Source organism: Canis lupus, chromosome 4, assembly GCF_048164855.1.
Source record: "Canis lupus baileyi chromosome 4, mCanLup2.hap1, whole genome shotgun sequence".
NCBI lineage: Eukaryota > Metazoa > Chordata > Mammalia > Carnivora > Canidae > Canis > Canis lupus.
In genome coordinates this window covers 14,729,297-14,743,387 of record NC_132841.1, presented here as the reverse complement: position 1 = coordinate 14,743,387, position 14,091 = coordinate 14,729,297, and the positions used below count along the sequence as shown (strand labels likewise).

The following is a 14,091-nucleotide window of genomic DNA, read 5'->3' as shown; positions in this document are numbered from 1 at the left end:
TTAAAGCAACAACACTAAAAACCCTAGAAGAAACGAAAACAAACTTCTAATAGAAAAGGATTATGTAAACTCTGATAAAGTCATTTGGTGCAGTATTATGTAACCGTTAACATGGTGCTTGTAAAACTGTCCATAATAATATAGGGGAGTGTTTATTTTTTAATGACTAAAATTTTAAGATGTAACAATTGCATATATAAAATGTTCTCCAGTAAATAAAAACACTTTGGAAAAAGTCTGGAAGGAATTGATAAACTCTGATGAGATTACTGACGATAGTTAGGGAGGCAATATCAAAGAGTGGATAAGCATACCAGCTTTGAAGCTAGACAGACCTGATCTGGAATCCAGCCTGACCACTTATGGGCCGTGTGACTTTGGGCTGATGTGACCTTTCTTAGCTTCTGCTTCCTTCCCTGTGAAGTGATGGTTAATATGAGATTCCTTCCAGGGGCACTTTAAGGAGTAAGTGAGATCATGTGCGTAAAGGACTTAGCATAAGGCCCAACATATGGTACACATGCTCACAGAAGAGTGGCAACTATTATTAATTATTATTATTATTATTATTATTATTATTATTATTATCCTTTATATAATGGCAATAATTTGATAATGAGAAAAATATTTTGAAAAACATAAGAGCTGTTTTTTATTTTTTCCCTCCTTGACACATTGTACAAAGGGGAAGAGAAATAGGTAGCATCTGGTTGACTGAAGATCCTGGTTGATGAGGGTTTGTTGCACACACCTCGCAGCTGTGAGGCCATGCCCTTCAGGACTGGGCCCCATTCGGGGTAACGGCCTCAAGAGCGCAGACTGAGAAGGGGGTGTCCAAGCCCATTGTGGTCTTATCACCACTGCATTCACGTTTAGCTACTGACTTTCCCAAATCAGTTCTTCAACTGCCCAGTAGGGTCATGGACGCTGGTCCTGGAGGTTATACAAGGTAGTTCTGGGGCAAGGCATTGAAGACGGGGTAAAGACCATTTGAAAAGTAGGAGGGACACTCATCCACGTGATGGACATTCCTCTCCTGAGTTGTTCATGGCCAGGCTGAGGGTGGGCTGAGTAGCTACCGGGGTTGGGAGCAGAGAAGCCACAGTCTCTCTGCTTTCAGAGGCCACTTCTCATCCCAGCCCTGGCCCATGACAAGGGTACCAATGGTCAGCAAGACCACTTCATGAGGGCTCCCAATTGTCCCCTTTGATCTAGTCCTGACACATTCCGATTGCCTTTCTTTCAACAACTATGGTATAGAACGAATTCTCAATAGAATGGGACCTGTCATCTGGATGGTGATAAAGACAAACCTCAGAAGAACACACTTTTACCAACATCCTTTCACTTTTGGAAGGTGTCTGTGCTGGGGACGGGGCAGTATAGTTTCTGGCACTGTGTGTAGCATCTTTTTTTTTTTTTTTTTTAAGGTTTTATCTGAGAAGGAGATATCGAAAGAGAGCACAAGCAGGGGGTGAGGAGAGAGAGAGAAGCAGACCTCCCATGGAGCAGGGAGCCCGACGTGGCTCTCGATCTTAGGACCCCGGGATCATGACCTGAGCTGAAGGCAGACGCTTCACTGACTGAGCCACCCAGGCACCCCGTGTGTGGTATCTTTGTTAAAATAGCTTATCTATTATTTTAAAGACCTAATGTTCATGTCTGGAGCTGTGACGAAGAAAGCGTGACCTGTTCAACTCTGTGTGTTGTGAAGTTGCCTCGGCCAAAGGCGGAGCTCTCCTCCATGGAGCTCTCCTGAGAGACAGAAGGCCTCATCCTCATCTACAAATACCACGGAGCAAGTCAATGCTCCACAAAGTATCCTTCAGGTGTAAGTGCCACCCAGCAAGTAATCTTCCTAATAATGAACATTAAACTGGCTAAGTCCTTTTTTTCTCAACACTTTCCGAACGATTCCAGCCTGAACTGTGATCTCTATTATTTCCAGATCCATATAGTCCACGTTTCCTTGGAACTTGTCAATGTCCTATATGCTAATGACTGACACCGTTCCTTGGTTTTCACACTGAATTCAGAAATCTGTAGGTTACAGACTATTAAGATCAATCAGTGTGGTGACTTCTGGATACAGGCTACCACTTGCCTCGACTTACGGATGCTGCTTGACTTCCTCAGAGAACACCTTTCTAGCCTGTGCAGATCCCAGGATCTATTAAACATCCTAACAAACTAATAATCTCAACCGAAGATCTTGACCAGTTTATGAAGAACTTTCCTCTGGTTTGAAGAGGTGAATAAATGTTGAGAAAAATTTCCTTTGAGTTAGATACCTTCCCTGGAGAATTAAATCAACTGGCAATGAGCTAAACCTTAAAGATTGAGGTCAAGAAATACTTGACTCTAAGAAAGGAGATAAAATGATGATTTGAAGCCTTCTGTAATTTAGCAGGGTTTTTATATTATTTCCACAAACATATGTGGAAGATGCAGAGGTGAGTCAGGCATGATTCTTACCCCCTGTAGAAGCTTAGAGTCTAGGGAAGAGAAATGCAATAGAATCCATTAACTTTAATACCAAGCGGAAAAAAAAAAAAAAAAAGCAACTTTGGAAAAGTACTGAGGAGCACAGAAGGAGGACACAGAGTGAACAGTGTTCTAGATGATTCCTCAGAAGCTACAATTTCAACCTAGAAGCCTCCCCTTAAACACCCAGGAAAACAACGAGGCACTCCACTCCTTTACCCTCCACTGCAAAGTTGATGCATCCCTCCCTTTCCTTCTTATAGGCCCAAGGGGAAATTTCCAATTTAATAAGAGACAAGTTGATTTTTCCTCCAAGAGGCTTCCCCTGGGTTCTAACCACAACGGGGCCTCTGGGAGAAGGACTCAGGGGCACCTGGCTCCCTCAGGGGAAGGTGACATCTTCTAGGAAGAAAAAAGTTTTGCTTGCAGAGGCTGTTTTGTTTTGTTTTGTTGTGTTGTGTGTATGCGTGTGTGCATGTGCGTGTGTTTTAAATGTCTATGTTGACAGCTAAAAATGGCAGAGGAAACAACCTTTCTTTGAGCTTCAAAGTCTGGAGTATTTTCCACCTCCTCACCTGAAATAACTTCCTTCTTTTTGTTGACTCCCTCAAGGTCCGGTTGAAGATCCACTTCCTCTCAGAGGCCTCTTTTACATCCTTTAACTCCAGGGGCGCCTACAGTTTGGCCTCCTCTAGTTAGCCCTTAGTGGACTTCCTCGCGGTGTCCACCATGTGGCAAAGCTTTCCCATTTGTAAACCTTGGCAGATATTATCTCCTCTGAACATCAAAATAAGTCCTGAATCTTAGCCCCATGCCCCTCTCACTTTGGGGTGGAAAAGTATGTTCTCCAGGGTCAGGGGACCAGGGTGGGGGTTGCTAACTTTGACAACATGCTAGATCTGTGATCCTGCAGAAACTATGTTATCAGGCCGCTCATGATAAGATGCAGAATTCTTTTTTATTTTAAAGATTTTATTTATTTGTTCATAAGAGCCACAGAGACAGGCAGACAGGTAGGCAGAGGGAGAAGCAGGTTCCCGATGGGGAGCCCAATGCGGGACTCCATCCCAGGACCCCGGGATCACACCCAGGGCCAGAGGCAGACGCTCAACCACTGAGCCACCCAAGCATCCCAAGACGCAGAATTCTTAAGAAAATCACAATAAGATTTGTAGTGGCCCATTACTCTACGTCTTATCTTGGCCAAGTTGATTTTTAAGCATCTTGACGGCAGAGACCAACATCCCAACAATGCCTGGAGTTCTGCCGTAAACAGAGCCGGTGCTCAATGAATGAATGTAAGCACCCAGAAGCATTAGAAGGTACCAGTCTTTTTCTGCCCAAATCCCATCTGTTCTTCAGTCCTCCATGATGGCAACTGGAGAGCCAAAAAGGCCGTTCAGAAAAGAGATTCTAAGGGAGAGAATTTCTAGGCAATTTCCAAAGGGAGCATAAAGCCCAGATGATGGAATCGAGGCCCTCGCCAGCCAGCAATGAGAAGATTTCCTGAGCAGGCAGCGGAGCCCGCGCCTGTGCCAAGAGCCTGGCTGCTCTGCCTCCTTTGAAAACCCATTACCAAATCATGGCAAGCGAAATTTAATTTTAAAAAGGGAAATGATTTATGTGCTACAGGAATAAAGAAGTGACAGAAGCAGGAAAGCTTGCATACATTTCATTTTTTGAAATTAGACCTATAATTTTTTCATTAAGGGAGGATGCCAAGTTGGGAAAGCCAACGCGTTCTAAGCAGAAAATTAGAGAGAGGTGTACAATCAAAGTCCTGTCAGCGTCGCAACCCCATGCCTCAGAAAGAGCCCATGAGAACACGGGGCAGTTTACGCTCTGCTCCTTTCAACCTGCAGCTCTTACGGGGCTCTATATTTTTATCTGCTTCTGCTTGTTTCTGAGATGGGAAGCATCCGTCTGGCTGGTGTGTGGAAGAGACCACAGGGCAGCAAAGGCTCAATCAGGGAGGCTGGTGTAATACAGACAAGCCAGGACGGTGCCTGGCTATCAAAGTTTCCTGATCCCATCCAATGGTTTTCAGATTTTGCATCATTATGATCTTTCCCTTCCCCACATCGATCTCTCTAAATCCTACAGAACCCACTGAGCCTTCATTATCTAGAGAGCTGGTGATCAGTTATCTGTTTCTAGGTAGCCAGATCTCAGGAAGCTGGAGAGATCTTTCTGAGCCTGGTCCAAGCTGAAAGGCAATCTAGTGTAACTGGTAAGAGCCTGGATACTGAGCCAGACCGTCTAGGTTCAAACCCTGGTTTTGCCACTTGATAGCCATGGAACTTTGCTGTTGCTTAAGTGTCCTTATCTGCAAAATGGCAAAGAGCAATGGTATTGACACATGATATGCATGTATCCATTCACTCTTTTAACTGATATTTATTACACACCTTCTATGTGCCCAGTCTTGTTCTGGTCCCTGGATACACGGTTGTGAACATGCTTTCAAAGAGCTTGCATTATAGCACAGGTGGGGATGGGGGAGACAGACTATAAACATATAAAGAAACAAATAAGAGAGTTAATTTCAGATAGTGATAAGTTACAGGAAGATAATTATATGTTGGGTGATGGGGTGGAGCCAGACTTGCAAAAAGGGGAAAGTCAGAGAAGACTTCTCTGGGGAGCAGACATTTGAGCTGAGGCTGGAATATGCAGAAGGACAAACAAACAAGTATTTCTGGAATGAGCCGATGTTGAATGATTTTTAGTAGTAAATGATACCTCATTTCCCCAAGAGTCTATATAGGTATGAAATAAGTCTGTAAATGTTTTTTGATGAACTACTATGGACTCGATACATGGTTATGGCTGTGTTGGGTGGTGGTGCAAGAGGTACAAGGAGACTTAGTTAATGAGAAGTACTTAAGTAGTACGTGCCATGTACCATCTAAGTGCTTGAATCCCCACAGCTCTATGAGGTATGGTCTAGATCCATGACATACGGTCCATGGCTATCCCATACTTTCCCAAGCCTCTCCCCAAAGCCCTCATTATAAGGTTACTAGGAGCATAAATTCTTCTGTCTTGTTCACAACTGTGTGCACAGGGACCAGAACAATACTGGGCACACAGTAGGTGTGAACAGATAATAGATATTGGTGAAATGCATAAATGGACAAGAGTGTACTGTGTGTCAGGCACTGTGGTGGGCTCTCGGCACCCCCAGACAGCTTCTCCAGCAGTCCAATGAACTTTAATCAGTCCAATTCCCTTGACAGGATACAATGAAGGTGATTGGAGGGTATCTTTGATATCAAGAGGATTTTAAAAATCAAGTGAATACATACTTATTCTGAACCTCATTCTCCCATCCCTTTCCCTAACTAGCACTTTTGCCTGTGATTTTTCAATGACCTGGTTCTTTCCTATTGTGTGTGTGTGTGTGTGTGTGTGTGTGTGTGTGTGTGAACTGATAAAAATATCTGTTTCACCCTAGAGAGGAATATGTTGATCTTGCTAATGTAATGGGATATAACTTTCTTGCTTTTCTAAATGAAATGCTAGGTGAAATATTAGCCAATATAGACACAAATCCTTTCTTCTGGAGTGAACAAGAGTTTATTGTACCCATGAGTCCAAATAGTTTTTAATAACCCATTGAGTCCCCTAAGCTACAAAAAGGAGTCCAGAGTTATTTTAAAGTATCCTTCCAAGTTCCAAAAATAGAAAAGAAATTCACGAATCAGACCCATTCCATATATCATGACTCTGAAAATTAGTTTACAGTAACAACATAACAATTCTGGTCATTAACCCTTAAGAGAGATGGTACCCTAGCTTCCAACACCTCTGCCCAAGGTCTGCTCCCCAGCCCTCTTTGTGTCCCAGTGTCCTGGAAGCCAACACCATATGTGAATCATTACATGTACTACTGAGCACATCCAATATACCACAACCAGCAGGCTTATTTGGGTTCAGTTGACCCCACTGTGTGATGAACTTCAACCTTCCACTGTCCTTCCTTGGGCAGCACATGCAACAAAGAGAAGGTACCAAGCATGGTCTTGGTTAGACCATTCTTTAATGATAAACAGAACCTCTAGAGAATTTCCAGGACGAAGCAGTCCCCCAAGAGTGATCTCTGGAGGGTAAGGACTTCTGCATAAATTGCAGTATAGAAGAAGCCTGACTCCTTTCCCACTCAGCTTCAGTTAAAGAGAAACATCTGCCTTGCTATCATCTGGGCGATCGGTGGGCACCGCAGGCAGGCAGGCAGCGCAAGGCTGAATGTGGACAGGGGCCAGGAACAAGGCCATTTGATCATCAAAATCCACTGTGACCATGAAACCTACTTTGGCAAGGAAAAAAATGTTTACTCACTTACAAATTCCCATGATCCTTAACAAAACAACTGCCTTTCCTTTCATTTCCAGCAAAACATGTGATGTTTAGAGGGGAAGAGGCAGAGTCCAGCTCGTCCTCTGTGCTTCAAAATAATGTTACACATCCTGAATTTTCCTTCATAAAAAGTCAAGGTTTCATCCCCTCTTTTGTTTTCTTCCCTCCCTTGGCTTTTTCTTCTTTTGTCTAAAATGTCATTATTTCACCCAACAGGAAAACAGAAAGGGAAAGTTCAGGGCAGAGTCAGAAAAGCTTCTTTAAAACATATTGTAAAAAGTAGAAAACTTTTCTTTTCCATGAAGGCTCTAGGAAGAGTCCCAGAGCCTTAGAGAAATGGATCCTTTATTATTTACAGAGCGAGATCGGTTTGGATGACTGTAAGCTGTCCAAGACCTAAGATTCTCCTAGAAATAATAGAGAATCTTCACTGATCATGAGGACTGTTTTGTTTTTGTTTTGTTTTTTTTTTTTAAATCAAGTGAATACAGACTTAGTCTGAGCCTGGTGATGAGCTATTACCACCCAGTGTGAAAGGTGGGATGAGGGAGGCGCCTCACCTCATTTGCCTGGAGGAAGAGCAAATCAGGCAGGTGAGCCTGGATTAATACCTAGCGGATCTGTAAGCCTAGCACTTTCCCCCTAAACTGTGCTATCCTCCCTGCACTGCAGCAAAAGACATGTTTTAATACCGATGTTGCCATCTTCTCCCTAAGGGTCAGGGTTCATGGTTTCCTAACATGGACCAAACGTCAAGACGGCACCCCATCTCATCTCTGCTCTTTTCAGGAGAATACCACATCCTTCCTTTAACCCCATCCCATTCCTCAGTCAAGGAGCAACCCCCTCCTGCCCCCGACACACACACACACACACACACACACACACACACACACTCTCTGACTCCGAAGAACTTAGAAGCATGACTTATGTCTCTTTGCAGTTCAAAATTCAGACTAAAATAAACTATCTTTTATTATTTTTTAATCAACTATATCTTAATCCAGTTAGTTCAACCCACATTTTAGCAGTAATTTCATCTCATTTATATATATTGGGCCCACCTTACATCTCTCTGACAAAAGCAAGTACCTTAAAGTTATCCATTTATCGACTGTACTGTGCACGCCTCTGTTTGGATTTAGCTGTCAACACTTCGCACACGCGACATCAATCCGTGTGGTGTTAAGGGAAACATTGTGCATTACAAACTGGTGGACACTTAATTGTTCTAACAGGAAAAATAGACCAACTGTTTGCACATGTCTGTTTTCTCTACAGCACAGACAATAGTAACAATATGAACGATGGTATGTGTTTTACAAAAGAGGAATCAAATTATAAAAAGGTAAAAGCAAGGTGGGGATAGCCGAAGAATGCCTCACGTTAGGAGGTTCTAACAGGACAGTGGGGGCAGGAATTACATGCAGGGTGAAGATTTTTATAAAAAATTGTCATTCATAATGTCACTTTCCCCTCATTATTATTATAATCTCATTTCCTAATTGCATGTGCAATACAACCAGTCTTCACAATGCTTTCATGGGGAGTCCGTTGCTTTAGTTTTAAAAATAGTCAATTCTCTTGTGCTGCGAAAAGATCACACTGCCTCTAAGAGCACTGTTACTGACAAGATAGAAGGATTCAGGCAGGATGTCAAGGCTGAAGCTTTTCAATCACCTGCCATTAATATGATTCAATTTATGCTTATGTCATAGGTTTAGACACTACACAGCGCTGTAAGCAGGGAAGGGACTTGAATAAAACACACGGAAGAAAGCAGATGGTACGCTATCAAAACCCTTCAAGCCTAAAATAACCTTTCCCAAGTAAGGAGGATAGTTAATTAAAACCAGGATATATTTACTCTATTCTGAATATCTCAATGTAAATAAAAATCAAAATGACACCACTGTAATGTGGGACTAAATGATGAAATTTCATCGATTCTATTTTTCTTTAATAGTTTCTAATCAAACTTTTCATTAAACAGCTTCATAAAATTCCTCGGAGAATTTATTTATAGGGATTCATTGTAGATTTAAAAGCCTCACTTTTATTGTTCAATTAAACTTGTTATTCCGTGGACAACATTTAAACAATGGAGGGAAGGGGGAGGTGTCTGAGCAGTTGGGAAAGGTGGTCACGCAGAGAAAATGTGGATCGTTCCTGCCCAAGAAAGCCTAGTGCCACTTCCAGAGCCACTGCCTGGATTTGCCCCAGCCTTGGTCCGTGGACTCACACTCACGTCCTCCTGGCAGAGAGGGCACCAGACCATTCATGAAGGGCAAACAAACCTAGTGGAGGCCAACAGTTGACCCACGGTGAAGGCAGCCATTCTTGACATGGAGAGTCACGACATGAATTCTAAGTGATTTAGGTTGTTTCCGAAAAATTTTCTATTAGCCTTTCTCCCTGTTTTTGAAAACCAGACCGAGTCCTGCCTTGTTCACGGAGCTTTCCCTGACGCCTCTCATGATCACCCTCCCAAGCCCCCCACCCCACCAGCCCACTGCTAAATTCCTCCTGTGCTTGCTTTCTGCAACACTCACCAAATACTTAATCATTGACTTTCTTGTAACATTAGTTAACCTTTCAGGTGCGTTAATCCTGTCTTCCCCAATTAGAATTTTAAATCCTCCAAACAAGCAAGAACTGTGTTTTATTTATCTTTTGAACACCCTCTCTCACCCCCACTCCATAATCCCATTTAATAGAAGAAAGCAAAAAATATATTGGTTAATAAAATAAACATTATTTAATCATAGGAAAGCAGACACTGTCCTTTTTGAGAAGGGCCTTGCAGGTATTTTATGGCAATTTATGAATTTCATGTGTCAAAGGTGTAGCTGCTAAATGCTATAAACTCTTTGCCATCAGCTCCACCATTCATCCACCTGGTGATATGGCTAATAAAATTTGATTTTTACAGCCTAGGCATACTGTTACCTAAATTACATTTGACCAATTACTGAAGTCACCAAACGTGTGGTACAGAATATATACTGTGTAGAAAATTCGTCTGTGGGCCCCCTGGCACTCGTGGTAATCTGACAGAAGTGTTTCGGTCATCTGGCAGTGTTTAATATTAGGAACATTTGTTTAATGCTAGTCACTAATTAAATTTATGTTCTTCTACCAACTGTTAGTTGGTTAGAGAAACCCAACCCCACGTTTTAACAAACGCTTTAACCCATGTTGATTTCAAATACAACCAGTTGGAAGTTTAAAAGGGTGTTCTCTGGAAATTTAGATGTAGGACCAAAAGTGGAAGGCGGGGGTGGGGTGCTGGCAAAGTGTTTAAATCAGGTCAAAAATAAGCTTTTGTGGTGGGGGGGAAGAGGGGTTCACTTACTAAAACGAAATACTACACGAAATACAAACTATCTGAAGTACAAACTCAATGAAAAGAAAAAATCTAATATTCTAATTATTAAACTGGCCATCTAGCAGTTCTGTAAAGGTACCTTTATTCCAAAAGAAAGTTTCCATTCTAAGAGGCTGGAGAAGAAAAAACAGCATTAAAATTAGCTTTACCAGAAGAAAAGTTCGGGAAAACATTCAAAAGTCAGACGCTTGTGTTTGTGAGAACATTTAAAACTAATTTAGTAACTCTTAACAACCATTGTGATCACTGTTAAATTGGAACTTCTTTCTATTACCAATTCCAGACGCAATAGCTTTGAAGCCCAATGACTAATAACTCTTAAATTAGCCAAAAAGGTTAAAACATTTTTCACTATGTTATGCTGTGATACTCTAACTTTGACTACTCTTAAATGAGGGAAAGCATTCCTTCAGTTTTATTTTGTGTCAGGAATTTACAGACCTCTTGAGTGGCAAGCAGGACAGAGGGTTTGGGAGTAGGGGATATGGAAAAAAAAAAAAAACAACAACTCAAAACAGAAGTATTAGAAAGGGAAGATTTGTAAATGCTGATCTGAAAAGAGGGGTATTTTTTTAATGTACTGGATACTTCACCTACTTGAATAAAATGATTATTTGAATATTAAAAATATGACAATAAATTCTTCTTGGAAGAAGGGATAAATAACTTGTATAAACCTTGCTGTTCTCTTATAGACGGGTGGTCATCTGGTAAGACAGAGTTGTGAAAGGCATCCAAAAAAAAGTCTGTAAGGAAAAAAATGCCATGTCCAATGAACCAAGGTCTCCTTCCTCTTTCCTCCCTTCTCTTTTGGAACATCCCTCACCCTCACCCCTACTTACAATATCCCCCTGCAGCAGCAGGTAAAGGGCTGCTGGGGTCACGAATAATGAGAGTAGAGAGGCCACAGTGGATTTCCCAAACCTTGCTGATGCCTGTATCAGTTAAGCAAAAACTCTGAATCCGAATAATCCACAAACTGGGGATCCTTGGGAAAACCTTAGACGACAGAATCAAGGAATGTTTCAACTCAAAGGGACCCTATCAGTGCTCTATCTGGGCCATGGGTCTCAGCCTCTTTGCCTCTGTAAGTACAGGAATTTCCAAGGAACATGTATAGCTTGATAAAGCACCCCCAGGGTATTCTGATATCCCTGCCTAGCCAGTTGAGAATCACTGATATGATCCAATCTCTTCAACAAACAGATGAGAAAATGAAGATGTGAGAGATGTGATCCTGGCTTGCCTCCAGTCATTCACTGCATCATGCAAAGGCTCCCAAACCTATGATATATCTTCTCCTTTGCTTCTATCTATAGAGACACATGACTGATTGGCTAGAAGAGATGCAGATAAAATTATGTGTGCATATCCATCTTTGGGGGGCATAGTATATAAAGAGAGAGAGATCTGAATTTAGATATATATACACACACATATATAAATATCTATACATATTTTTATACACTGTGCCCAGCAAAGATGGATATATATGTGTAACCATACATACATATGAAAAAATGAAGGGGCACAGGGATCTATCTCTCATCAATCTATCCATTCGCCCTATAGCACTGAAGTGGTGACAACTGGTGCATTTTTACAGTTCCTTATCACACTGAAAAGGGAGTGATTAGTTAAAAAAAAAAAATCAGTATCTGAATAGCCAAAGCCTTTTAAGAAAGAGCGAACATGAAAGCTTCCTGTCCTGAAGTCCAATTTCAAGGTCGACCAAGCAACTTCAGACCCTCTATCAAACAACAAATTCTAAATAATTACCCTTTACCCTGGCGAACAGAGGCTGCCAAGGAGGCGATGGCACTTTCTGCCACAGTCATCTGGGGGGCACACAGAGCTTGGGCGGGGGGGCTAAGCCCTGTCCCCCATCACCGCTCCTGGTGGGCACCGAAAACCAGCAAACATACATGCACAAAATAAAGGAGAGAACAAAATAAAAAGACTCACCAAACTCATCACATATACTCTCATTTTCAATGAGAGTTGGGTGGTCAAAGGTATCCCGACAGTACAGGATCTGCGGGTTCTTGCTGACCACCGCAATGCCCCCCAGGGCCAACGCAAACTGGTCCGTCAGAATGGAAGGCGGCTTATCCTGGATGCGCTTCAGCATGGACCGGTACCGGCAATACTGAGGGTAGCTGAGGACGATCACGTTCGTCTCTTCCTCGTCCTCCCCTAGACAAACAAGAGAACACGTCCGTTAGCCTCTTCCCCCCAACACCGGGCAGCCGTGGCCATGCCACAATCCCAACGATCGCTCTGCTTTCGAATGGAAGGGAAACAAGACTGCAAACAAGACTCCCCCCCACCTCATCCCCAACACAGGCTGCGCGGTGGCCCACCCCGGCGGCCCCACCTCCCCAGCCCAGTCCCGCTCGCAGGCCTCGGGGTACCGCGGAGGAAAGGCCAGGTGGACAGATGAGGCAAGGTTTGGGCCACCTGCAAGCAGTAGAAAGAGCCTCATTTATATTACAAGCATTCAAGGCCTCATCAGCAGAACAAAATTACAATTTGGTTGAGCTTCTTTATACATTTTCCCAGAGTCTGCTTTTTTTTTTCTTTTTTTTGAGATTATATAATCTTTCAGGGCTAGAAGTCTCTGGAAAGGTCATCTGGCCCCAGAGAGACGCCTGTAAGTTCAAACAGTATCGTCATCTCATCGGGTGGTGGTTGGTGCTGTTCAGCAAATATTTCTGGTGCTCTTTACGGTCTTGTGGAAAGACCATGCTTCCTGGCCCACTCAAGTCAAGGGGCCATGTGACTGGTTTTGATCAAAAAAATATGATAGAAGTGACTTGAAGGGCCAGTGCTTGACTACAACACACTCCCCTGCCGCTTAGCGGCTGCACCGTCAGTCAGGGTCTTGGGGCAAGAGCGACATGGAGCAGAGGCCCTCGTTGGTCCTAAATGGATATATAACACAAGCACAAAAGAAGCCTTTGTTGTTTTAAGTGAGGCTGCAATTTGGGGGGTTATTTGTTTTTGCAGCATGACCTATCCCAACTTGATTGATACATCCACTTGCCTTGTCCCCCCTTTCCTTTGCCCCTTAGCTTCTAATGTGCCTTGAATCCATCTGGTAACTTGGCACAACTCAGAGAACCATGCTGAGAAGACTCCCCAAGCATCCTGTGACAGCTCCATCAGAACCAACTTAGCTCAGAACATTTCAGCAACTTCCATGAAGCTCCTTTTTACAATGATCTTAATGCTTATCTACACCTCACTATATTAAGTGCTTATTTATAAAAACCAGATTCTGCATGGAGGACTCCTTCCTTCACCTGAAGCTTGAGAAATGGCAAAAGCACCCCTCTGGTAGCCTGCCACCTGCATAACGTCAAGCTGAATTTAGGCTCCATGACCTGGTCTGCCATCACTCTCTATAACCACACCATCAGCGCGTTTGTAAGCAATTCCCAGATATGTCACTGGCTTATCCAAAGGGAAAACACTCAATATTTTGAGCCCTTACCATGCTGCCGGGAATTGCACAAGACAGTTGTTAAGGATACCAACATTATCGTGGCCATCTGGTAACCAGTGGGAGACAAATGAGTAAGGACAGAACAAATGATGGAATATAACCAGTACCAGTGGAAGGTGTGCATGTGACCTTTTCAGATAGGAGGCCAATACCCAGATGTATTTCTAATTATGTTCACTGAGTTCCTCGGGCTGGAGGCTTCTTCGAGAATGGAGATGTTTAGCTGCTTTCAAGATGACATCTTTTAACAGTTTACATTTCTTAGACTCCTGCCTGGTTTGTGGGTAGCCACTTTGTCAGCTGGCATATTTAATTACAAGGAAATATGTTTACATTGAAGGCAAGTCCCCAA

General features: G+C 42.8%; 1 protein-coding gene across 1 annotated transcript in view; it reads right to left on the bottom strand.

Annotated features, from left to right (window-relative positions):
• ARID5B (AT-rich interaction domain 5B) overlaps positions 1–14,091 on the bottom strand; it is a 178,514-nt gene that overhangs the window by 78,721 nt on the left and 85,702 nt on the right. The window contains exon 4 of the mRNA XM_072823215.1: positions 12,197–12,427. Coding sequence (XP_072679316.1) covers positions 12,197–12,427 — 231 coding nt within the window. The remainder of the gene's footprint in view (positions 1–12,196; positions 12,428–14,091) is intronic.